The sequence below is a fragment of the Archocentrus centrarchus genome, chromosome 20 (assembly GCF_007364275.1).
Source record: "Archocentrus centrarchus isolate MPI-CPG fArcCen1 chromosome 20, fArcCen1, whole genome shotgun sequence".
Lineage (NCBI taxonomy): Eukaryota > Metazoa > Chordata > Actinopteri > Cichliformes > Cichlidae > Archocentrus > Archocentrus centrarchus.
Genome location: NC_044365.1, coordinates 26,242,622 through 26,266,561, shown reverse-complemented (window position 1 = coordinate 26,266,561; position 23,940 = coordinate 26,242,622). Strand labels below are relative to the sequence as shown.

Below are 23,940 nucleotides of genomic sequence, written 5' to 3'. Positions count from 1 at the left end.
GATATCAAAAGGCAGGCATAGCAAACAGTAAGCCTTAGTGTTTGCACTGTGCAGAAATCCTGGAGGGAGACCAGCTCTGTAAAGAAAACAAAATAGACAACTGTTGTTGAGCAACTCAGTGTAGCTGCCAGTTGCTCACCTATGATAAAATAAAAGAGGATTATCTTGTTTGCAGTGATTTCCGCTATTGCTTTAAAGTCGCAGTCAGTGGTTCAAAGATTTAATTTGACACCATCATTGTGCTTCTGCTTGAGGAGGGTCCGTTCAATGCTGAATAAGCTGAGCGTGCACTACAGTGGCCACTATCCGGGAGCGCAGTCACGTCGCAGTCTGTGCAGAGAGTGACTGTAGGGACACCTCCCGGGGGGAGCTGCCATATAAAACCAGTGGCTCGCTCCTCCCGGACAAAGTGAGGTCCAGCCTCATCCGATCAGCGCGCCTGTGCTGCGTTTCACGGATGCTTCAGCACTTCAGCATCCTCAGCTCAGCGGAATTAACGCATTGGTACGGGACGAATCTGACCTTTCTCTCCTCTGTAGTAAGTGCACCATGTTTTTCCTCGATAAAACTGCTTTGAGTGCAGGACTTTTTCGGGATATAATGCATATGCAAACAATGCGGAGTCACGGCTGCCATGCGAGCTTTGGACTGCTCCCTTTCTGTTTTAACAAGCTGCAGAATGCGTAGCAATGTGGCGACATGTTATCATATTACGGGACTCTATTTTAATGTATTAAAGTTACCTGCGATTCAGCGAAGGCAAGTGATGTTTTAACAAAACGTTTATGCCTAAAAGAGGACTGACGTAATTTAACTATATTGCAGCTAAAAATAGCGCAGCGTGAACTTCTGTAAATTGCTGGAATCCACGTTTTTTTTTTGTTTGTTTGTTTGTTTGTTTGTTTTTTTAAGAATATAAACTTTCAGGAAATACATTATTTAATTTGCGTCATGTTGACTGCGTGGAGGTTATACTTGAACCGACATCCCGTACAGCGCATCACTGCGCTCTGTGCGCCGGAAACGGGATTGACCGTTGCCATAGCAATAAGAGGGCTTGTCCCTCTTCGGGGGCGACAGTGAGCGGACCACACCCATTCTGTGCTCGAGGCTCCAAAAGACGTGTGCCAAGAGACACGTGTGCTTAAAGGACTTTTAATCAAATATTTAAATGTTTTCGTAAAAGAGAAAAATAATCTAAATGAACCAAAATGATAACTAAAAAAACCCCTTAAATATAAAGCAAGAAATATAGGAAGATTACGCTAATGTAATGATATCTATCATTTGTTCCATTCAGGGTGTTACACACTGCATAGAATATATATACTAGATTGCTGGGAGACCCACAATGGCAAACAGAGGGCCCAGTTATGGACTGAGCCGAGAGGTGCAAGAGAAAATTGAGCAGAAGTATGATCCAGACCTGGAGCAACGATTGGTCGATTGGATAACTGCACAGTGTGGCGGAAACCTGGAGCGACCACAGCCGGGCAAGCAGAACTTCCAGAAATGGCTGATGGATGGAACAGTGAGTCTGTGCAGCTTTAGTTTTCTGCTTAAAATAGAAGCTAACCTTAAATCATTTAAGATAGCTATGTCGGATTTAAAGAGCCAGAGGAGCGCAAAAATCAAAAATAAGTAATCACAGTTATGTTCCCAGTTATTTTTGAGAATTTCATTATGGATTGTTGGTCTGAATTTGTAACTAAAAGAGGCCTTTAACTGATACTGAGTTCTGTATTACTGATAAATCATTCATACTTGACTGGTTCTAAAATTGCCTTTCTTTAAAAATTCCTCTATCTTCACAATGAAGATGCGTACCAGTGCACCCTTCACTGTGCTGTCTTTTGCCAGTCTCTTCAGCTGACTCTAATGCTAAAAAAAAAGAAAGCAAGAAAGCCATCATATGAGGCATACAATATCCATTTATGCACCAATAATTAACTCAGGAGGTAAGCATTTAATGCAGCCAGAGGACACTGCATTTTCATTGCGTGACTCAGACTTTTTTTTTTTTTTTTTTCACAATTAGAAGAAGCTCTCAGCTTTAAGTGCAGGGATGGGGGGGCTCTTCTCTAGAGACTGTACTTCTTCTTGGAATTAAGCTGTTACTGAAGTATAAATTAGAAAGGAAAGATAATACAGCCCAAAACAAAAATCTCAATATTAGGCGTGCCAAATGACAGTATCTTTGAGTGAACTATTCCTTTAAGAACCCTGAGTCATATGTGTGGTATGGTCAGTATGTTGGTTGATGACAGTCGAGCCATATTTATGACCTCTTTTGTCGCAGATTCTTTGTAGACTCATCAACAGCCTTTATCCAAGGGGGAAGGAACCCATCAAAAAGATCCCAGAGACTCAGATGGCCTTTAAGCAAATGGAGAAGATCTCCCAGTTCCTGCAAGCTGCAGAAGCTTATGGAGTCACAACCACTGACATCTTTCAAACTGTAGATCTCTGGGAGGGTAAAGGAGTCTCACAAATCAGTATAGACACTTGCATCTGACAGTTTTGCCTGTGATTACTATAAGGGTTATTAAAATGGTTTCCCACATATCACTACAAAATGTTTATGATTTGGCTGCAGGAAAAGACATGGCAGCAGTGCAAAGGACCCTAATGGCTCTGGGGAGTTTGGCTGTCACCAGGGAGGATGGTCAATACAGAGGAGACAGAGACTGGTTCCACAGGTGGATAAACAGCAGAACAAAACAAAAGAGCTCCATTTCTTCACAGCTGCACGGTCAGTCATGTAACCATATTGCTATTTGTGTTTAGGAAAGCCCAGGGGTATCGAAGAGACTTCACCGAAGAGCAGCTACGCCAAGGACAGAGTTTAATTGGCCTGCAAATGGGCAGCAACCGTGGGGCTTCCCAAGCTGGTATGACAGGCTACGGTATGCACCGTCAGATCATGTAGACCCATCACTAGCCAAGCTGTTCTGCTTCCAGACCTTATTTTCTCCTAACACCACAAATGTTGTAGCCCCAGAAACCTTCCTAAGCTTTGTAGCACCTGCCATGTTAACCTCAATTTCCCTGAAAGTGCTGCTTTCGCCAAATAGTGTTTTTATCCACATCTTGAAAAGTGATGTCAGATGCTGTACTTCCTTGGGCTGTCCTTCCCTTCCTCTCTTCCAGTTTGTCACGTGCTGTTTCCTAACTATCACTCTTAACTCAGTTTTGTTACACTTCAGGTCCAGATGTTTACTTAACGTGGAACTCAGTGTTTCAGCATCGGTTTAGTCTCATAAAGTGTTTGATTAAAATCTCTATACAATGCAAGTCATCAGTGTTGTAAATATATCTACACAAGTACTGTAAGCCACTGTTAGAGCATGCCACATGCTATGCATTTTTAATTATCTACACATTTATTTACATTTGCTTTGGTTATTTTAGGATGGTCTGTTACTCTGTAATTATTTAGCCTTAAACCTCATGGAACTTAATGACTGACGATGTCTCTGCTATCTTGTCTGAAGACTTGTTGCAGTATCCTCTGTAACCAAATCAACCTCACATGGTGCCTGGTTATGGACTACAATGACTGGGTCCCGATATACTGGCCTCAAATTATAAATGAGAGTCATTCATTCTGAGCCATGCCCTTGTTATTTGTTTGTTAGATTACATATTATACTGTGTCTCTTTTGTGTGCAACAAGCAAGTAAATGTGCAGTAGCCAACATGTATGACAGTGAAGTTTCCATCTCTGATGCCAGTTGAATACATTGCTTGAATGTGCCCTTTTATGTGCATTATGTTTATATTTTTTAAATATATTTATATCTGGAAGCTTGTAAGAAGAATTATTTAAAAAAAATAAAGTACAGTATGATAAGAGGTATTTGTGTCAGTTTTATAATGCACAAGTTGAGTAACTGCTGTGTACTCAGGGTGTTGGGGGTGTTTCTTTTTTCCCTTATCTTGGTTTTATGTTCCAGCTCCTCCCTCGCGCCCATCCCTCTCTTCTCTGCTCACTGTACACAATCTAATAAAGCATATGCTGCACAGCATAATGATTAGGCTGCTTGTTTCTGATTCAAGCCTGTGTGCCAGCAAACCTTTGCCTTCCTGAGTTGACTTCAGTGAGATATTAAATCCCTCCCTGCTCCAGTAATGCGCTGTAATGTCTGATCTTACCTTTGTAAAAGCCGAGACTGGAACTGCCGGAAAATGTACATAACTATAATTTTGTTTGGACCATTTTGAACCATTTTGATAAGTATGAAGCAATGCCTCATATTATATTACCTGTAGTTTAAGCTCATTTGCAGTGTCCTGGAAGATAGTGTTGGGCTTTAGACCACAAAAGGCTGCGTTTTATTTCAGTTATTGAGTTTATGGGGTCAATTGCTCCTGACTGTTAGCTGTTAAATGGCACACACAAGGAATACATGCATTAATTAACATTTTAGTTTGCTGTTAACAGCCAGCCCACAGTCCATTCATAGTACCATATTTTAATTGCTCAATAAAAATGCGGTATCTTCTGCTGTGGAGACATCTAGGCTCAAAATATAATTATTTTGTTAGGGTTAATATACTGTTTGCTTCACTGTATGGGCACCTCATGTCAACTATGCGACCTTCTGCATGTCTGGTCTTCAAGTACTCTTTGAGTGTAAGCTTATTATTAGCCTCAGCTAGACTGGAAAAGAATCTAAAAGGGCACAGGTGATGTGTAACCAGGGTAGCAGGCTCAATAAGTAAACCAAAAACCACATAGAGACCAATGGCTTTGAGAGGTCTAAGGTCATTCTTGTCTGAAACTGTTTCCCTGCTTGTGTGTTTCTGTGGTTGGTATCTTGTGCTCTTTCACTGTGCATACCAGCTTTTAAGTTAAACATGCTGTGACGAGGCTAAATATGCGCTAGATTGAACTTCTTTGAGTCTGCAAGCTTCTTCATTGCGGGATATTGATCTCATTGGACAGGTAAATCAGGTAAAATGTTGCAGGCAAGGATTAAGGTAATTTTACTGCTTCTTCTGTTGGCATTCAGAGGTGTCACAGAGCAAGAAACCCAAAGTAAAGGCTGTGTCTGTGGATATCCTGGAATACCAGGTGATCCCGGACACAATGGCATGCCTGGCAGAGATGGCCGTGATGGACTCCAAGGTGACAAAGGTGATCAAGGTAAGTTTTTTTTCACATTTTGTGTCACCTTCACAGTTTATAACAACATTGTAATTCATCAATCATCCCTGGAAAGGTGAAATTGGCCCTCCTGGATCCAGAGGCCATGATGGCCACAAGGGAGACAAAGGGGAACGTGGTATGTGTCTTTAGAATATGCTGTGTGGACCTATAGCTGTATTTATCTGCAAATAGAATCACAACCACTGTTAGTACATACTTTAATGCAATGCAATTTAATATGTTTGAACTGCACTATAAATATATCTACAGTTATAGTGAGGTTTATTGTGTGCTCATCATTTACAGGTGAAACTGGCCCAGCAGGGCTCAAAGGGAAAAGAGGAGATAATGGAGAAAGGGGCCTTCCTGGGAAAATGGGGCCCCAAGGAGTGCAAGGGCCTATTGGCCTCAAAGGAAATAAGGGAGAGCTTGGGCTGCCTGGACCCCAAGGACCGAAAGGAGATTTAGGGCCTCCTGGACCACAGGGTCAAAAGGGGGAAACTGGCCTCAGAGGTGACAGAGGCATTCCAGGACCATTGGGACCACCTGGCAGACCAGGCCCCAAAGGGGAAATTGGTGTTCAAGGTCACAAAGGAAATATTGGTTATCGTGGGGACAGAGGGACTCGAGGTGATAAGGGCGATAAGGGTGAAATGGGAGATGCATTTGTTATTTCCAAAAGCGCCTTCTCTGTAGGACTCAGTGCGCAAACTAAACTCCCAGCAGCGAATGCACCCATCCGGTTTGACAAGATTATTTACAATGAGCAAAATCATTACGATCCACAAACAGGGAGATTCACTTGCTCCGTGGCAGGTGCTTACTTCTTCGCCTACCACATCACTGTCTTTTCCAGAAATGTGAAAGTGGCCCTCGTGAAGAACGGGGCAAAAATCATCCACACCACGGACAACTACCAGAGCGGCGAGGACCAGGCAGCAGGGGGAGCTGTGCTGCACCTGGTGGTAGGGGATAAGGTGTGGCTGCAGGTGGCTGGAGGAGAGCTGTTCAATGGGCTCTTTGCTGATGAAGATGATGACACTACCTTCTCTGGGTTCCTGATCTTTGGATCTTAATTAAGGCATCATTTATAACTACTATGAGTAGAAACATTGAAATACGTTTAACAATCCAAGTCAGTCAGATTCAACATGCCACTAAATTTAAATCCAATTCAGTCAAAGTCTATTTATATAGCAAATTCAACATAACCTTCACCTCAAGGTGCTTTAAGCTGTAAGGCAAAGACCCAAGCAAACCCCTATGAGCAAGTATTTTGCAACAGTGAGAAAACCTCCAGGAGCATGCATTTAAGTCTATAACGCATGCTAAATGTGACTAATTTACTCAAGTAATGTATAAATTTGAATCAACTGTATTTCATTTTAGTGTTTTAATGTTACTACATGGCGTCTTCTCCACAAAGTAAACAACACACTTTTCTGCATTTATTTATTTACACTGCTGATTAAAATTTGACATGCAAAAGAAGTGAGGTGTTTATATAAAACAGCTTATCGTTATAGATTAAACCACACAAGGAAAACGGTTCAGAAGGCTTCTTAAACATTAACACAAATGGCAATAATCCAATATTATAATCTATTGTGCACTATAATAGTTATAGAAATCACAAGAGGAATTTTTTTTTCTGTATTGTAAGTATAAAATGTGACTTTCCTTGTGGGGAATTTCTTTTTGTGTTTTATGCTTGTACTTGGATGTTGTTCCACCATTTACTGCTGCTTTTATTAAACACCATGAGTTGCCAAACACTTCTGAAATTCTGTGTGCATTATTGTTTTTATTGCGAGGACATGTGAGCGTGATCATGTGAAAACAAATAGTGATATTAAACGCTGTGCAGAAGTTAACTCTGCCCTGTTATTTTTGCAACCTGTTTACTCTCTCAGAACAAAGAGGAGTCCTCCTGTATTCTTCCTCTGGTATTTGGGGATGGGCGCGCAACAGAAATATCTGTGTCAGTAATTGTTTGGCATGGCACGAGGAAGACACCAACTGGAAGGCCCAGTCTTTTTTAGTCGTCAGAGAGACGCAGGGACTTAGTTGAAGCATTTTCTGTTTTCTATTATCTGACTTCATTGAGGAGCCTTGAAAGTGGGCGTGGTTCGCGGTGGTAACGACTTACTGAATTGTGATTGGCTGTAAACCAAAATGGTCACGCTGTGGTCAACCAGTAACCGCGAGTTTAACCTCGCGATCGCCCGCCCCTTGCAAACACAGCAACAAGTGCATTAGTGATGCTCGCCAGACTCTATCCTCCAAGAGGGACCTCTTTTTTTTTAACTTGGAGTCACCGGCGACATTAGTAGCGACCCGTGACTAACGTCGGGAGAGCTCGCATGTTTCAGTGCTTAAGTTGCCCTTACTTGCGTACTAACGAGTTTTACCGGTTAGTGAAAGCGAAATCAGAAACCGCAGAACTTGCGCAATTGCACAAGTTTATCAGTGGAGCCTGTGAGCTAGCTCAAGGTGCTAGCTCAAGAAGTCAGCCAGCCATTTGTCTCAGCATGTCGCGGAGTGACTGAGTTATAGCGGAGGCAGCTGCCGTGCTTTTTGTGCTCGACATGTTTTTGCGAGGGGACTGCGGGTGCGACGCAGCGAGCGGCTGGAAGTCCGGGAAACCGCTCCACCACCATGGATAAATAACCAAAACAGCTGCTCTGTTGATGTGAGAGAGAAAAAGGTCAGGAGGACAACATCAGCAACTATGAGCAGGGTGAGGAAAGGTTTTGGTACTGTGCATTTGAATAATTGATGATAGAAGCGTGGATCGCCTTACAGTTGCAGTGATTTTTTTTTTTTCCCTGTTGTGTTCTCAGTTGAAATGGGACCGGGGTGCGGGGGTTATTGTGGTGCATTACAGCCGTGGTTGTTATAGTGATGTGGGAGATGCCAGGCTGTGCAGGGAGTTGGTGAAGGAGGAGGGGAGAGTTGAGGGCCAGCAACTACAAAGAGCTTTACGGCCGAAGAAAGTTAATTAATGCAGAAATAAATAAGCACTTAGGCCCCGAGTTCTTTATGAGCTTAGAAAAGTGCTCAATATAATCCCCTTTCGTGACTCCCTGTTTTCCAGGTTCTGCTGCAGCCCTAACTGAGCTATACTTGTAGAAGAGTTTACTCCAAATTAATGAACTTCCCACATACACTTACAGAGCTGGAATCTGGTGCAGGCCAGAGTCCTCTGACTTATAGTAATTTTTACAACAGAACTAAATGACTACAATATAATTTTACAATAGCCTACTTTATCTTCCAGGTACAGTACTAATTTGGTCTCATGAAACATAAAATGTAGCACCTACAGCTCACCTCTCAGTAGTTTATAAACTTTTTTCTCTTGCTAAACTCATTTTTATTTTTTATAGCCTTTAGGTTGAGGTTGCTGTGCTGTCAGGTTACACTGCTGGCTGTTGATACCCACGCTCGGTGGTGTTTTGTCCTCACTAAGCCTTTTACACTGTGTGGTATTGGATTTCTTGCAGTCTGTATCTTTGACAGTCCTCACTTGATCAGGTGAGTAAGTGGCTGCCTGTGTGAGAGTGGTGACACTCCCTGCTTTGGCCTCCACCTGCACTTCCCACACTCTGTGGTAAGGGGCGTGGTAGCGTCTTTCATTCTCCTTCTTAGCACTAGATCAAAAATGAGGAACTGGGTCACAGATGGCGATGTGACTTTAACCTTTAAACTGAACTCGTAGCTTGAATACACCCGAGCTAGACATGACCTATTGTGTATTTCATAATCATATCAGATACTAAAGATTTATGGTGTTGTGCCATTGCCCCCTTGCAGTCAGATCCTGGTGGGTTTACACACTTTAAGTGTCACTCAGTCAGTGCCTGGTGATCTTCCTGATTGGCCTGTCCTGTCGATGAAACTAGTCCTGGACACAGAGTGGTAGAGCTGCTTTAATCAGATTATGACTGGAATGAAACGAAATGACCTATACCCACTCCCACATCTACACACTGGTCTCACTTAAAGTAGACTTCCTTCTTAGTATACTTGCTAACAAGCATAAAAAAGACTTTACTACAGAGTCATACATACTCATGTAGAATATTGTCAATATTGAGTTAATTATTGGGTTAATTAATCTTGAAAAATCCTTTCGCAACCACAGAAAGACAACTATATTGAACTTTTTCTCTTGCACTCAACATATGTTCAGCTTAAGTTTCGCGAAACCCCATTTACGCACACTGATCTAGCTAATCAGCCAATCTGTTCTTTAAAACACTGTGTGTGTGGTTTAGCTGTAAGAAGAAGAAGAGAGGATTGTCTTCCTCACAGCTTTCTTTCATTGAGGCAAGTAAAAGGCTGGTAATGTGACGGTTTACCAGAACAGCAAGGTAGCTGCAGGGTCATTGTGTCTGTCTCAGAGTTAAGCCAGAGAAAGAAAATTAAAAATCAGACTTTCCCTTGATACCGTCTGTCTGGTGCTCTTTTGATTTAATGCTCACTTCATTTTGTCTTCTTAATAAGTTTTAGCCCGGCCTCAGGGAGGACATACCTCTGCAGAGGTGAACTGTGTGCAGAAAGGCACTTATGCTATGTACTTGTAAATTGTTACATAACTGACAGCCAGAGTTTCCCAGCCAAAGAGGAAGGGAGTCAGTCATTTCAAAGCTTTCCTCCCTGCTCTGTGTACACATACATGGGTTACCGCGCACATGGACGAAGTCCATACATTATGAGAAAGGATGCTCGCATGTGTTTTTTGGATTGCAGTTTTACTTGAGCCCATGTATGGGTGCATGTTGTTTATGCGTGTGGATACATGTTCATCCTGGGAGTCTAATCTGAAACTGGATCCAGCTGGCCGCCTTGCATGGTGGTGGTGGTGGGGAGGGGGAGATCCTCCCTCAGCTCCTAATTAACTCTGGACCAGGGCCCCAGTGTGCCGCTCCCATCCACAGATTAGCAAGAGGAAGCCGGAGAAAAGCAGTGATCTTGGTACTCAGGCAGCATAACGAAGTTTGACATTGTGAAAGTGATTTATTACCACATACGTAAGTAGTGCTTGTCTGGTTGTTCTGATGTGCATATGAGCTTGTGGAGTGTATTTTATTGACAGTGTTTTGGTTGTTGTTGCCATATTTCCTTTAAATTTTAGGCAAAGAAAAACGTGTGAGTCAATGCTGAGAACAAAAGATGTTTTTGGAAGTGCATATAAATACCTTTTCATGTAAAATATATCCCATACTGTGGATGTATTGACAGCATAAAATTAAAACGCAATACTTTATTAACATTTCAATGATTAGTTTAATTATTGCTTATTTATTTGATTAGTTGATTAATTATTCAGTCTGTATACCTGAAAATGGCCTATTACACATTCTCAAGCTCAAAGAAATTCCCTCAAATTTCTTATTTTCCCAAATTAATACTATAAAACAAAGGCGTTAAGAAATGTAATGTGCTGTTACATGGGACACAAGAACAGAGAAAATTCTCTGAAAAGCTGCAGCAAAAATTACTTAGAAGTTTGGCTTGAGCAGTTACTCAGTTATTAATAATAGTGTCTGATTTATGTCCCCTGTAAAAATGTTGCTTTCACTTGCTCCCTTATTCACAAGGAGTCATGACAGTGGGTGGCTCCGCATGTTTGATTTGGCAGAGTTTATACACCAAATGCTCTTCCTGTTGCAACCCCAAAAAGGGATTTGTATCTCCTCCTGGGATCAAACTGGGCATCTTTTGTTTCTCAGGTGAATGTGTAAACGGCTACGCTATTGACCAGTTTATTAATCAGCTATTTGCTTCAGCTAAAGTGCTTCTCATCATTAAATATACCACGAACTGTTTTCAGTGTTGCATTTGTTTTGTAAAACTAAGTGTGGAGTGCTATAGGGGTCTTAAATATGTCCACAAATATCCGCATCAAAGCTAACGCTGTAATGTCAATGCATTCAGCAAAAAGCTCTCATAAAAAGTCACAGAGTGTAACATACTGTAGATTTACTGCAGTGTAAAAGCATTTTGCACATACGTTGTTGATGATTAAAGCCTGTTTTGCCAGGATGTGAAACGGTGGCCACCTGTGTCAGCTTGACTCTGACTAATGCCATTGCCAAGTATTAGTCGACGCCAACTGCCACAGGCCAGTTGGCGTCCTACTGCAGGAAGAAGGCATAAAGGTATTGAAGGATAGGACATTTGGTAGAACCGCTGATAGCATGACATGAGTATTCCAAACAAAAACAAGCAGCTGAAGCTGAAGGCATTCCTTCCCTATCTCCTATCTTTCCACTTGGAAAGTAGATGGAATAATCGATCTTGCCTGTTTTTCCATTTTGCTACTCAACGTGATTCCTCAGTGGCTGTGGAGGAGAAAGTACAAGAAGACAATTCAGCATAGGTTTGAAAGCAGCGCATTGTTCGGAGGGGTGGGGTGGTGGGGGGTGTTTACTGTCTGTCAGCAGCGGTGCTTGGCAGCCGTGGCTCTGTGTTTACATAAGTGTTCAGAGCGATGAAGCAAGCTGGTTGAAGTGACAGCAGATTCCACTGAGGGGCTGACTGAGAAAGCTCATCTGCTCTTAATGCTGCACAGTGACGGGGAGTATGGGAGCATTCCAGGATCCCTGCAACTCCCTGCATGCGCATGCAGCAAAAACTGGAGGCAGTGCTTTCTTCAAACAATAAAAGAATGCCTTCAGCCTGTTAGGACTGATAGATGTTGGCATATTTTTGACAACATTTTGCACTGTTTGGTGTGTTAAATGTAGAACAATAAGCATGCATACACTGAACTTGTTCTTATATGCTATAATATTGTAAGCACAAATCCATTATCTACAATGAGTATTTTTTTGTACATTTTATATTTGATAATTAATAAAATTAAAAGGTCTCAGCATATAACCATTTATTTTTTTTTCTTCTTTCTTTTTTTTGTGAATATTTAGTTAATATATTCACAAAAATATATATAAATTTCCCCTCTGTGGGACAATAAAGGCTGTTTCTTCTTCTTCTTCTTCTATATCATCACAGTATGTCATCCTCCTCATGACAAAACAGATGGATTGGGCCATAGTAGGGGACCTATTCTATTCCTGTTAAAATATTAATTTTTTAATTCAAGGACATTATTATAAAAAATTAGTTAGTGAATTTAGAAATTTCTGCTTCAAAGGCATCATTTATTTGCTTGTTTGAAAAAGAGTACTAAATATTTGGATTCCTTTAGAAACAAAAAGGAAACTCTTCTTGTTGTGGAACATTTCAGTCAGGCATCAGCTATAGAGAGAATATGATGTGCTATGAGATGAAAAGTGCCACAGATTTGAAGACCACACATCTTTCCCCTTCACCATCACCTCATCGTCTACGCAATCTGGAGAAAACCGGGCAATTTATTGCATTAATCACAATGGATTAGCAGGCTTCATTGCTTAGTCACGCTCACAAAAGCCCCACTTCAAAGCCTCAGCTGCATTAGCCACTGCCCTGAATCACACACATGTAAAGCTGAACTTGGCACCACCACCACCCCAGCCTGGGCCTCACTTCGCCTTGGACATTGAAATACACCATCAAGGACAAATACATGAAGCATGCTCAGTAAAATCTCACACTCACAATGATTCAGTTCCCCTTTTCTCATGTACAAACACAGATGATACAGCATTGGAATGGGTTCATGCAATAATCTTTTTATTGTATTTGAACTGATGCACCTTTATTTGATTGTCAAGTGTAATTGTTTTTTTCATTGTGGACTTATAAATGCAAAGATTGTTAAACTGAACTCTTGTTTTGCAGGCAGGACAAAAGGACAGGGTCTTGTCTACAAGCGAAGACCTTGTCTCGCACCTCCAGGATGCAAAAACTGATCCGCTGATCCGGACCAGACCCCTCAGTGATATATATCCATCCCAGAGCCATCCTGAGAGAAGTTCAGTCCCATATCTGCTGTCTGGATATGGTGCCCAGGTGCAGCCAATGAGTGCCGGTCCTCACTCTGATGAGAGCAAACTTAATGTCATCAACTCCACTGCTTGGTCCAGCTCTGTTTCATGTCAGCCTGAAGGAAAGCCTTACTCCTCAAGAATTATGAGGCTTTTCTCTAACTCAAGGAAGGGCCCAGTCCCTGCTCAAAGTGTAAATGCAGATGATCCAACCTTGGCCCACCTCAGCAACAGCGAGAGCGGCAGTAGTGCCCCCCAGTCGTGGTCAGGACTTTCAGGGTTAGGTGTTGTGGACTCCTTTAAAAAACTGCGGTCATCTGTACTTCAGGGTATTCAGAGCAGAAACCATGATGGAGACCATGCTGCTTTACCCAATCAGGAAAGGGCAAATGGCACAGTTGTAAATAATTCTGATCCATGTCTAGTGGATCCAACAAATCATTCAAAGAGCACTGAAGGATATACTGTTTCTAATGGAAGTTTTACAGGCCAAACATTGGCTTTGTTAAGCCAGTATGGCTCAGATAATGAGGACTATGATGATGAGGATAATTGTGGAGATGGTCTCACACGCAATTCACGATTGTCCAGGAGTATCAGGAGAGCATATGGAGCAGGGCGCATCACTTTATTTGACACTGGGAATGGGAGAAAAGTAGGAAGCAATGCAAATACCACACAGAAACCAGACAAGACATCTAAGCTCAGTGTCCAAGCTGAGAATATGAGTGAAAACACAAATGTGAAGGTTCTGAGCAGACTGAGCAAAAGTGCAGAGAATCTGCATATATTTAAGACACCTTTTAGACGTAAAGCCCCGTCTCCAGGCCCCCCTTCCCCACAGGAAGATGATCGGAGGACTAGCATATCAAATGAGATGCCAAACATCGAAAGGACTTCCAGTGCCTCCTCAGCGGACCTCTGGGGCCATGACATTAGCCGCAGGAAGAGCCCCATGAAGACTAAGGCACCAATGCTGAAGTTGGTCGGTAGCATGACTGACTTAACTGTCCGACGCAGGCGAAGTCCCTCTCCGAGTCCCACCTCTCCATCTCCTATGTCCCCCTCGAGCCGCCTCCATGACGATTACTCCCGCCGTTTGCCTTTCCAACAACATACCAGTGAGCGACAGCGCCGGCCCCTGCCCGTCACAGCCCAGGCCACGTCCGTCCAGCACACTCCTCTGGTTCATTCCCAGCCTGAATACAACACCAGCCCACAACCCCACCAGGTTGTTATCAGCCCCTCTTCCTTGGAGACAACAGAGCAGACTTCACCTGATATTGTTGCTCAATATGAGTCGCTGGCTGTAGCCACAACAAGTGATTATAAACAGATGGTAGAATGCAGTTCATCCCTGTTCAGCCAAAGAGAGCCTTCACAACAGCATGAACAGACTGAGGGCATCCCACTACCAAATGAGGTAAGGCTGCAAATCTGAAGTCCAATGTGAAGTAATATCTTTTTCCTTTTTCTTTGTCTGTTCTTCACTGCTCATTAACAGACATGATACTTTAACACACCAAACAATGACTAGAATGTCATCTCTGTGTAAGTGCCTATTTGATTATAACACATTTAGCTGCTTGTTGCTGAATAAATGTATTGCTAAAAAGAAAGAAGGCTGGGTGGCTTAGTGGTGAAGCCGGCGATCACATACATATGCCGCTTTGCAGTGCGGGTGGTGCGGGCCCGAGTCCTGGCCCGTCACCAGTTTGCCTGCGTGTCTTCCCCTGTATCTTTCCCCCATTTCCTCTCTCTCTCCACTGCCCATAAAAGCCGCTGTGGCCAAAAATGCAAAAAAAAAAAAAAATTAATTAAGAAGGCTGGAACGCGTTTCAAGTCAATGCACAGATAAGCATGGGATCCATGTCTTAAGGCTAACCGTTTAGGTTCAAAGAACACGTGCTGAAAGACAGAAGAAAGATCCAATTTCCTATCACGCAGAGGTGAGTGATGACTTATGGATGTCAACTGAATGCATTGACCCTTGTTTTGGGAAGTGATATATCACTTCTCTCAGTTTAGAGTGATCTTTGAGTCTGGCAGGATTCCAGCAAATTCAGATAAGGACGCATGTTGACGTGAGACTTGTCAGTAGGGTGCAAGTATGCCAAAAGAACTGAGCTTTGTGCAGTCCAAAGTCCTCTTGAGTGTCAAATAATAATGCCATCGATTCACACCCTTTTTTTCTGTCAGTTGTGGTCGACTCCTGACCTCTGATGCTGCAAAAGTCACATGGCGAAGCCAGCTGTTTTAAGCTACAAGGCACACTGAAGGAGCAGAGAGAGTTAATGATTAGGCTTTGTTTATGATTAGTGGCCCTTGCGCAAAGCAGCTCTGTGTCCTGTTGCTGTGGGAGGGTTGGAGGCTATGAGTGCACGCAGCTCTCACTTCTCCCCCTTTCCTCTAGATGCAGCTCAATAGAGCAAAGTCCAGCACCATGAACACTGGGCCCGGGACAGCTAATGGCACCATCAAGTAGACAGGATCGTTAAGATGCCATTTTAGCAGCATGTCTTATGGTCTAAGGGAGGCATTTTCTCCTGAAAGATGAACAGGAAAAACAGATTTGTTTGCTTCAGAAATCAAGCGGCTATTACTGGCCTGAAAATTTTTTAGAGACTTGGCCTTGTGACTGTAGATCAGCCTGTGTGTTTGTGTTTCACAATGGTGCTAGCCTACTGTGTGCCTTTCCAGTGTATATGCCGGGGACCGGACCCAGATCGAGAAAAGCAAGAGGTGAGAGTTGGTTTTACTGGCTAAAAACATTTAGAGCAATAACTTCCCAGTGGATGACTCTTAAATATACGATACCTGCTCAGATGCATGCAGCATGATAACATCTGTTTGTTCATATTGGTGCAATTTCTGTTGCAGTTTTTGTTTAAATATGATAAGCACTGGGTTGATTGTGTTCAATATATAGAGCCTCTTACTGCGTCAACAAGAATCCTTTCACTCGATAAAGTTTCTCACGAGATAAAGCTTTGCACTCAGTCCAAGAAAGCTTTTTCTGCCTTTAACTCTTGTGACTATTAATTTTGTTCCATAGTGTTGTGCTTTACATATTCACCTAACAAGTAAAAGATCTCCAGTTTGATCTTGGGATGGGAGACAGAATCCCTTTGGGGTTGCTTCAGAAAGGGCATCTGGTGTTTAAAAACCCAAACATGCGGAGCTACCTGCTGTGGTGACCCTTTCTGTGAATAAGGGAGCAGCCAAAAGCAGCTTCTTCTGTTTCTGATTAACAGATGTTCTTTCCAGTTGACATTATGGTCACCATTGTTCTACATTGCAGGTTAGAGACCAAGAGAAAGTCAGTATCATTGCCCTTGTTTAGTTTCCAAGTTTTTCCTTTGATCCCCAGGTGACATCGGACCAGCAGGGACAAGAAGCCCTTCTCCAAACAGAGGATCCATCAACTCCATCAACCAGCAGCACACCTCCTATCTCTCCCACATCCCTCTCCGAGTCAGCTATATCACCTACATCTCCCACAGATGAAACCACGGATTCCACAGAAACATCATCCGTCAAGCCCAGACGAAGAAGCGGGCGCCCGAGACCGCGGCCCATTTCTGACTATGGGCAGCTGATTTCCAGGAAACATTCCATCCCTGAGGAAGTTGGAGAGCTTCTTTCTGAGGAAAGGACTGCAAATGCACTGCTGCATAAAGACGGAACTAGTAATGATGCATACATGAATGGAGAGAGCCCTGAAAGCTGCAGCATGAATGGGGACATTCAAGCCATGAGGCAGCGGCCCATCTCTGTGATAGGACCTGTGGATCTCTTCCCTCCTGATGCTGACTTGAAGGAAGACAGCCTTCCTTCTGTAAGCTGCTTCGGATTTTACCCATTATGTGCCATATTCCTCAAAAATTTCTGTATGAGGTGTAATGAAAAAAATATGTGATGCAGGCCATAAAAAGTAAAAACCAGACCTGATATAAATTTGGCCGTTAAAGCTGTTAGTCAAAGTAAAGTCTGACCATTTGCACATTTCGATCTCCTCCACTGTGTCACAGTAGCAACCCATCAACTTGAACTTCATCTTGGGGAAGAAAACAAAATCATAGGGAATGCAATCTGGCAATTAAGGTAGCTAGTGAGCAAAGTCGTTGCTCAACTACCTGTCTTAGTTGCCAGATTTCTGGGTGCGGCCAAAAAGCTCCTCAGTATCACATAACTTTTGGCAGGAGCACAATGGCACATTTTGCAGTTCAATTTGAATGTGATGAATGGTATCCCTCAGACCCAGTGGGACGTTACAGCACAACAGCGTTGATAGTCTGACCCTAGGGGGAGAATTCATGGTGCATATTCCTGTGAATGTTGGGGGGGGGGGGGTCAGTAACAAGCTCCAGGATCTGCTCCTGAACTGGTGTGCCATCTTTGGGGTTGGCTGTCTCCCTGCAGAGGTTTAAGGTCCATGGTGAAATAGCAAAGCCGCACACGCAGTGGTCAGAGCACAACTTCTAGGAAGTGAACCGAATATAGCACGAATACCTGAAGCCATGTATGGCAACTCAAGAATACAACCTTGAAGGAGATAGCGGGCAAATTTATATCAGATAAAGTTTATTGCTTTTATTGCTACATTTTTGTTTTGGTATGTTTCTTTGATTTTTACAGCAATAAAGTCTTGAATTACTTGAGTGTTGGCTGGCAAAATAAAGAAATAAGTACTTATTTGGGGCATAATGAAACAAAAACAAACAACCCATGTTTTCCATATGTTTTTGTATGTGCTCATGGTCTTATTAAGAGGTTGCAGGATCTGTTATTTTCTGTGTGACAATTTTATTTTTATTTTTGTCCCCTCTGCAGCCTTTGTCGCGACCACCAATCCCTTCCCACCAGGTGCCCCCCTACAGAGGAGTTTCTGCCAGGTTTCGTCCCTCTGCTCTCTCCCAGAGTACCCCTATTGGACTGGATCGTGTAGGCCGCCGCAAACTCCACAGAGTGCTCAGCGGTGAGAACTGGGCTGGGTTCATCCCTGACAAAACATAGCAAAAAGGTGGTAGTGTTCAAACATGCTACCATTAAGATATGAAAAAAACATACCTCAAAGCCAGTTGACAGTTTAAAGGAAACATGTTTTTATAATTACCTTAGAGCAGGGGTATTCAATTAACATGTAAGGAGGTCCAGTCAGACAACAATTCACAGGCATTATAATTTAATGCAATATATTATGAAGTTGCCTACTTTTTGTATCAGTGCCTATATGTCAACAACTGGTTGTCAAGTGAAAGAACGTACAATTCAACAGTATTGCAACAATGTTTATTATTTATTTTCACTATGAACTGGAGGGTTCTCTAATAATAAAATACAATAAAATGAAAACCTTTTAAGAAAGTGGTCTTCAAATGTGCACACAGTGACTACCGTAAAGACAAATGAAAAAACTGCACAGATTAAAATAACCATACCATAAAGACATGAATACTCGTGCAGTGTAAATTAGAAATAGTCTGTCAAAGTCTAATAATAGGTCTGTGTCTGGATCCGGATCACGGCCCTCCTATTGGTGACCTAGGCCTTAGAGCATATTGACTATATGAAGCTATTCTTTTCTATTGAGCCTTAGTATGTGTTTCACTACCATTACTCAAGTCATATTAATAAATCATAAGCTTGCTAATCTCATCCAGTCTTGTCTCTTTCAATTAAGAAAAAAAATCAAACATATACTACCTGCCAGCAACTTTGAATTTTAACGAAAGGTTTCCCAGACACAGATTAAGCCTCATGTCTCAGGCAAAAAGAAAAAAAAAAATCAATGAATGTCTCCATTGAAAAATGTTTATGGTCTAGGACTGGACTTAATCCATGTCTGGGAAACTGAGCCTCAGTTCTCCCATCTTGATTACTGTAGCTCACTTGCATTAACCAGTCCTCCCTAACCCATCTTCTATTTATCCAGAGCACAGGCTGCTAACAAAACTTAGCCAACAGTCACACATCATCCTGATTCTTGCATGACCATGCCTCTGCTTATATAACAGAATTGCTGAGATCTTAGCCAAGCAGTTGGTCTCTCTGATGACCTGATGAAGGCCCTTTAATTGTTTCATGCTCTTATTTTAAATAACTAAAGTAAGTAAACTAAAACAAGTTTGTAACATATACTTCTGTTGAGAAATATGCACTTATTTTAGGAGCAAGTTCTAAAGCATTTATTTCTATAAAAATATTATTATTTTAATAACTTGGAAATAGAAAACAGCAATACAGTGCACTCTGCTTGCAGACTGAATGTGCCCCTGGGGTTGTTTGTTTGACAAGAGATTAAAAAATTTAGTCTGTGGGAAAACTGGAGTGCAGGAATGTCAATAAGTGCGACGCAGGGAAATGTTGATGTAGAGTCAGGTGTGAGCGTGCCTGCATCTGTGAATCTTTCTGCATTTGCTGAATCGTTTCAGAGAGTTTTCGGCACTGCACGGTTTCATCGTCTTTCTATACATGTTACAGATGGTGTGTCGGAGTGCTCTGCCACGCTCGACGACAGCGTGAGCGAGGAGGAGGAGGGTAGCTTCGATGAGCTCACTGATGTCACGCCCTACCTCCAGCCAGGGGTGGAGCTCTCTGTGCTCAACGAGGTGAGGTTGAGGAGGGAATCTTGTCACGTTGCAACACTCACGAAGATCTCTTCCAAAAATGTGCTTCAAGTTTCTGATGCAGTACTTATCTTGTCACCCTGCTGCCTCGTGAACAGCTGTGCAGAAATGTTAATGCGTGTGGTTCCAAGATGTCTGGTCTCAATTCAGTAGAACACACTTCCAGTGCAGAGTCCACAAGCCTATACATAATCTTACATGTTAGACATGGGTTTGGCCTGCATGTAATTGTATGTTTATCTTATCTGTTTGTGTTCATGCTCAGTGGATAAGCTCTGGCCACGCGGTTTATGCTGAGGCTCTCTGGGACCATGTGACCATGGAGGAGCAAGAGCTGGCCTTCAAGGCTGGAGATGTAATCCGTGTCCTGGATGCCTCACATAAGGACTGGTGGTGGGGCAGGGGGGCTGACAGGGAGGCCTGGTTCCCCTCCTGCTTTGTGAGGGTAAGTGGACTTCCTGACCCGTGCGTCTGGTGCATGTTTGCTCTCTGGCTGCATAGAAAAGACCCACAAACTGGCTTAGCTCCAAACAAACCCCAGCACCCCTCTGAAGAAGGGGTATAGCTGGTTTCTGTAGTGACCAGAACTGATTGACAGTTGAGTGTTAATTAGGCGGGCACTCACCATGGTGAGGTTATTTGATTGGCAGATGGGGATTTGCTGTGTAATTGCTTCTAGCTGAATCAATGTTGTTGAACAGGAGCTGGTTAAACTTGCTCATGTTGTTGCCTAAGTGATGTAGAGCTATAAAAGGTACTTAAACCTCAAAAGACTTTTGTGGTTTAAGTACCTATTGTTATAATAATGTCAGTTTGCATGTGAGCTTTAACATTTGTTTGATAATTTTGCAACTGGAAAGAAAAAACAAGCTGAATATGTTTTGTGACTTGAAGTTAGACTTTCTGATAATTCAGCTGCTGCTCAGGAGGTCCAATTGTGTCTGTGGTGAATGTGTTTCAGGTGCGTGTGAACCAGGAGGACTCGAGCGCTGAAAGTGTGGAGAGTGTAGCGGACCAGGAAGATCCAGCTCCCAGAGACACACACAGCACTCAGCACAGGCAGCAGATGAGAACCAATGTGGTTCAAGAAATCATGAATACTGAACGCATCTACATCAAGCACCTAAAAGACATTTGTGAGGTATGGGTTTCAGGGCCAGTGTTTCTCAGACTTTATCTAGCAAAATGCAAAAAAGTTCAAGTTGAAAAACCACTGAACCCCGGCATGGTCTGCCTCTGTCACCCTGGCACTTAATTTGATCTAGAGATGATTTAGATCTCTCATTCCAGAAAATGTTAGCAATATTTGTAATAAGCTTCTTTTCCAGAAATGTAAAATTCCTGCTAATCAGAGTCATGGTTTCCAAGAATGTTAAATTCCACCTTCCAGCACCACCTGCTGGCCAGCATCTGTCATGTTGACATGTTTTTTTCTCAGTCCAAATACTGGCGTTGCGTATGTTTCAGGGTTACATCCGCCAGTGCCGGAAACACCCCGACATGTTCACCGAGCTGCAGCTGAAAACCATCTTCAGCAACATAGAAGACATCTACAAGTTTCAGAGGCAGTTCCTCCGAGAACTGGAGAAGAAGTACAACAAGGACCAGCCACATCTCAGTGAAATAGGATCATGCTTTCTCCTGCAGGTAGTGTCCCCACATGATGTCACCTATATATCTACCAGTGTCACTGCCCCTAGCTCTGAATGATTAGTGAATATTTGTCTTTTCATTTTAAGGGGGAGGGCTTCTCCGTACTCTACTCGGAGTACTGTAATACTCATCCTGCAGCCTGTGCTGAGCTGCAGCGGCTCATGAAGTTGGGAAAATATAAGCATTTCTTTGAGGCCTGTCGCCTCCTCCAGCAGATGATTGACATCTCTATTGCTGGTTTCTTACTCACACCTGTCCAGAAGATCTGTAAATACCCCCTGCAGCTAGGAGAACTTCTCAAGTACACTCCCAAAGACCACAGGTACTCTTAGTGCTTGCACTAAACTATATATTTTGCCTGCATTAACTGTATATTTTAAAGATCTTTTTAATCTGTATGTACACATCTATTAAAGACCTGAAGTATGCATTTCATATCGTAGGCCATAAACAAAGCTCCTTCGGTGTTGACACTGCCAATAAATACATCTTTGGCCACACTGTATATTGAAGATGCTTTGAGTCAGTGCAGCTCAGTAGCATTACTATGTATGCTGCACATTATAATAAAAGCTATAAGCACACAGTTACAGTACTGTTATTCACTCATAAATGATTTGAATAAAATCTTGAACATTTGGACTTTAAATTAAAATAACGATGATTTATTTATTAGTTAGTTCTCTCCATCTTTTACTGTTCACATATAAAAACATCATACACAGTGCACACAAATGCAGTGTCCCACTCCTGTGATTACTTACTGTTCCGTTAGTGAGATTGAATGGAACTGTTAATGGAAATGTGCTTTCATTTTCCATCTGCGGGCCCTGTTTTCACTGCTGTGTTGCCAATTTAATGCAGTGACCACAATGGAGTGAGCGAAGCGTACGAGGCTATGAAGAATGTTGCCAGTCTGATCAATGAGAGGAAGAGACGGCTAGAGAGCATCGACACCATCGCTCACTGGCAGGTCGCCATATTGCACTGGGAGGTGAATAATGACTGCTGAACACTTTTAATTCTGTTTCTAATTTTTAGGTGTATTCTTGGATGAATGTTGTTGTAAAGTGTTTGACTGACTTTGAAAATATGTTGTCCTAGGGACCCGACGTGCTAGAGCGCAGCTCGGAGTTGATCCATTCTGGTGAGCTGACTCGTGTTGTGCGACAAGGCAAAATGCAGCAACGCAGCTTCTTCCTATTTGATCATCAGCTAGTCTTCTGTAAAAAAGACGTCCTGCGCAGAGACCTGCTTCACTACCGTGGACGGCTGGATATGGACCAGACAGAGGTGGTGGATGTTCCTGACGGGCGGGACACGGACCTGGGACTAACCCTGAAGAACGCTCTGCGCTTGCGCCACGCCTCCACTCTGGAGTTTGTGTGTATGCTTTGCTGCAGGAAGGCTGAGGACAAGCAGAGGTGGTTAGAAGTGTTTGCCAAAGAGAGGCACAGAGTCAAGGAGGACCAAGAGATGGGTGAGTCTAGCCAAATTCCTTTCACTGAGAATAAAGACAGCCACTGTAGATAGATGTCAAGTAAAAGGCGAAGAAGGTAAAAAAAAAATAAAATAAATTGTTGAATAAGTGGGTACAAAATATTTTGACCTGAAGGTGCATTTGTGTGCATCTGTTGGCAGGAATAAATATCAGCGAAGAGCAAAGAAGACGGGCGATTATTAATGCCAGAAGAGCCAAACACGGGAAGATCAAAAGTAAGGACAAGTTCTTTATTTATGTTAAGCTGCTTTTGTTTCTCTATATTACAAAAAAGTTTTCATTTGCTTTAAGTACTCCTTTGCATTATTTTTTTTTTTGTTGCACTTTTTAGATGTTGGTTACTCTGGTTCTGTCCCACCACACCCCCAAACCCTGCACCAAAACCTTCACCCACTTCACCAGCGTCACATCACCATCCCAACCAGCGTGCCTCAGCAGCAGGTCTTTTCACTGGCTGAACCCCCAAAACGAAAGCCTTATCACCTGTTGTACAGCATTACCCGCAACGCCTTTTTCAGGAAATGAAGCTTTGTTTCCTCGTCCTTTTCTTTCTCTGCATGTTCAGAGCCAAACCGTCCTGAAGTCTGAAAGAACACTGTTTTTCCTGTTGTCCTGTCTGTAAATGTACTGTCAGGTTTTGTTTTCGTGCCTCGTGCGTGCTATAATGTTTGTGTTGCATGTTGAATCTCAGTGCCTACAATTTGTAAAGGGCATGACAAAAGTGTTAAAATACTGACTGTCCATTTTCTAGGTGTGTGTGAAAGATGCTGCTCATTCAGAAGACACCCATCCCTTTTCTCTTATTAATTCCAGCTGAAAGATTTTTGTACTTTAATTATGACAACGATGTGTGTTCTGCTTTCACATTGACAAACGTGGTTTTTGTTTATTTTACAAAGGCTGGACCCTTTTTTTGTGAGTCTGTCAACTCTGAGCACAAAGCAGCCAGAGAATAAATTAACTGACCTTCCCTGTTAACGTTGTGAATAAAACACTTGTATAAACATGCCTTGTGAGAATGTTGTCACTTTAAAATAATTGTTTTATTGTATTTTGCAGCTGTTT

General features: G+C 42.6%; 3 protein-coding genes across 7 annotated transcripts; all 3 read left to right on the top strand.

Annotated features, from left to right (window-relative positions):
- Positions 1 to 380: 380 nt before the first annotated feature.
- On the top strand, positions 381 to 3,822 carry tagln3b (transgelin 3b). 2 transcript variants are annotated; one of them, XM_030756646.1, is made up of 5 exons: positions 381 to 538; positions 1,301 to 1,531; positions 2,300 to 2,474; positions 2,597 to 2,699; positions 2,788 to 3,822. In XM_030756646.1, the coding sequence occupies exons 2-5, from the start codon at positions 1,352 to 1,354 to the stop codon at positions 2,927 to 2,929; spliced, it is 600 nt and encodes a 199-aa protein (XP_030612506.1). In that variant the 5' UTR covers positions 381 to 538; positions 1,301 to 1,351; the 3' UTR covers positions 2,930 to 3,822. The 2 variants fall into 2 exon arrangements, with proteins under 2 accessions (XP_030612506.1, XP_030612507.1); XM_030756647.1 differs by having other exon boundaries at positions 408 to 504.
- A 1,005-nt stretch (positions 3,823 to 4,827) lies between these two features.
- On the top strand, positions 4,828 to 6,785 carry c1qtnf9 (C1q and TNF related 9). 2 transcript variants are annotated; one of them, XM_030756982.1, is made up of 4 exons: positions 4,828 to 4,983; positions 5,078 to 5,149; positions 5,226 to 5,288; positions 5,459 to 6,785. In XM_030756982.1, the coding sequence occupies exons 2-4, from the start codon at positions 5,098 to 5,100 to the stop codon at positions 6,226 to 6,228; spliced, it is 885 nt and encodes a 294-aa protein (XP_030612842.1). In that variant the 5' UTR covers positions 4,828 to 4,983; positions 5,078 to 5,097; the 3' UTR covers positions 6,229 to 6,785. The 2 variants fall into 2 exon arrangements, with proteins under 2 accessions (XP_030612842.1, XP_030612841.1); XM_030756981.1 differs by having other exon boundaries at positions 4,828 to 5,149.
- Positions 6,786 to 7,445: 660 nt separating this feature from the next.
- On the top strand, positions 7,446 to 23,879 carry spata13 (spermatogenesis associated 13). Of its 3 annotated transcripts, none has more exons than XM_030757064.1 (13): positions 7,446 to 7,892; positions 12,947 to 14,515; positions 16,463 to 16,930; positions 17,926 to 18,070; positions 19,576 to 19,703; positions 19,987 to 20,166; positions 20,683 to 20,862; positions 21,189 to 21,368; positions 21,461 to 21,696; positions 22,239 to 22,368; positions 22,479 to 22,854; positions 23,016 to 23,090; positions 23,207 to 23,879. In XM_030757064.1, exons 1-13 carry the CDS (start codon positions 7,884 to 7,886, stop codon positions 23,398 to 23,400), a joined length of 3,870 nt encoding a protein of 1,289 aa, XP_030612924.1. In that variant the 5' UTR covers positions 7,446 to 7,883; the 3' UTR covers positions 23,401 to 23,879. The 3 variants fall into 3 exon arrangements, with proteins under 3 accessions (XP_030612924.1, XP_030612925.1, XP_030612926.1); XM_030757065.1 differs by lacking the exon at positions 7,446 to 7,892 and adding an exon at positions 10,067 to 10,188; XM_030757066.1 differs by lacking the exons at positions 7,446 to 7,892; positions 12,947 to 14,515 and adding an exon at positions 15,521 to 15,834.
- Positions 23,880 to 23,940: the final 61 nt, after the last annotated feature.

What these genes read in the sequence shown, in the direction of transcription:
- tagln3b (XM_030756646.1), top strand. Translation starts at nt 1,352, where the DNA reads ATGGCAAACAGAGGGCCCAGTTATGGACTGAGCCGAGAGGTGCAAGAG. An exon ending in AACTGTAGATCTCTGGGAGG is followed by an intron (nt 2,475 to 2,596) that starts GTAAAGGAGTCT and finishes ATTTGGCTGCAG; the next exon opens with GAAAAGACATGGCAGCAGTG. An exon ending in GACAGAGACTGGTTCCACAG is followed by an intron (nt 2,700 to 2,787) that starts GTGGATAAACAG and finishes ATTTGTGTTTAG; the next exon opens with GAAAGCCCAGGGGTATCGAA.
- c1qtnf9 (XM_030756981.1), top strand. Translation starts at nt 4,963, where the DNA reads ATGTTGCAGGCAAGGATTAAGGTAATTTTACTGCTTCTTCTGTTGGCA. An exon ending in AGGTGACAAAGGTGATCAAG is followed by an intron (nt 5,150 to 5,225) that starts GTAAGTTTTTTT and finishes ATCCCTGGAAAG; the next exon opens with GTGAAATTGGCCCTCCTGGA. An exon ending in GGGAGACAAAGGGGAACGTG is followed by an intron (nt 5,289 to 5,458) that starts GTATGTGTCTTT and finishes CATCATTTACAG; the next exon opens with GTGAAACTGGCCCAGCAGGG.
- spata13 (XM_030757064.1), top strand. An exon ending in CAAGGAGGACCAAGAGATGG is followed by an intron (nt 22,855 to 23,015) that starts GTGAGTCTAGCC and finishes ATCTGTTGGCAG; the next exon opens with GAATAAATATCAGCGAAGAG. An exon ending in CAAACACGGGAAGATCAAAA is followed by an intron (nt 23,091 to 23,206) that starts GTAAGGACAAGT and finishes TGCACTTTTTAG; the next exon opens with ATGTTGGTTACTCTGGTTCT.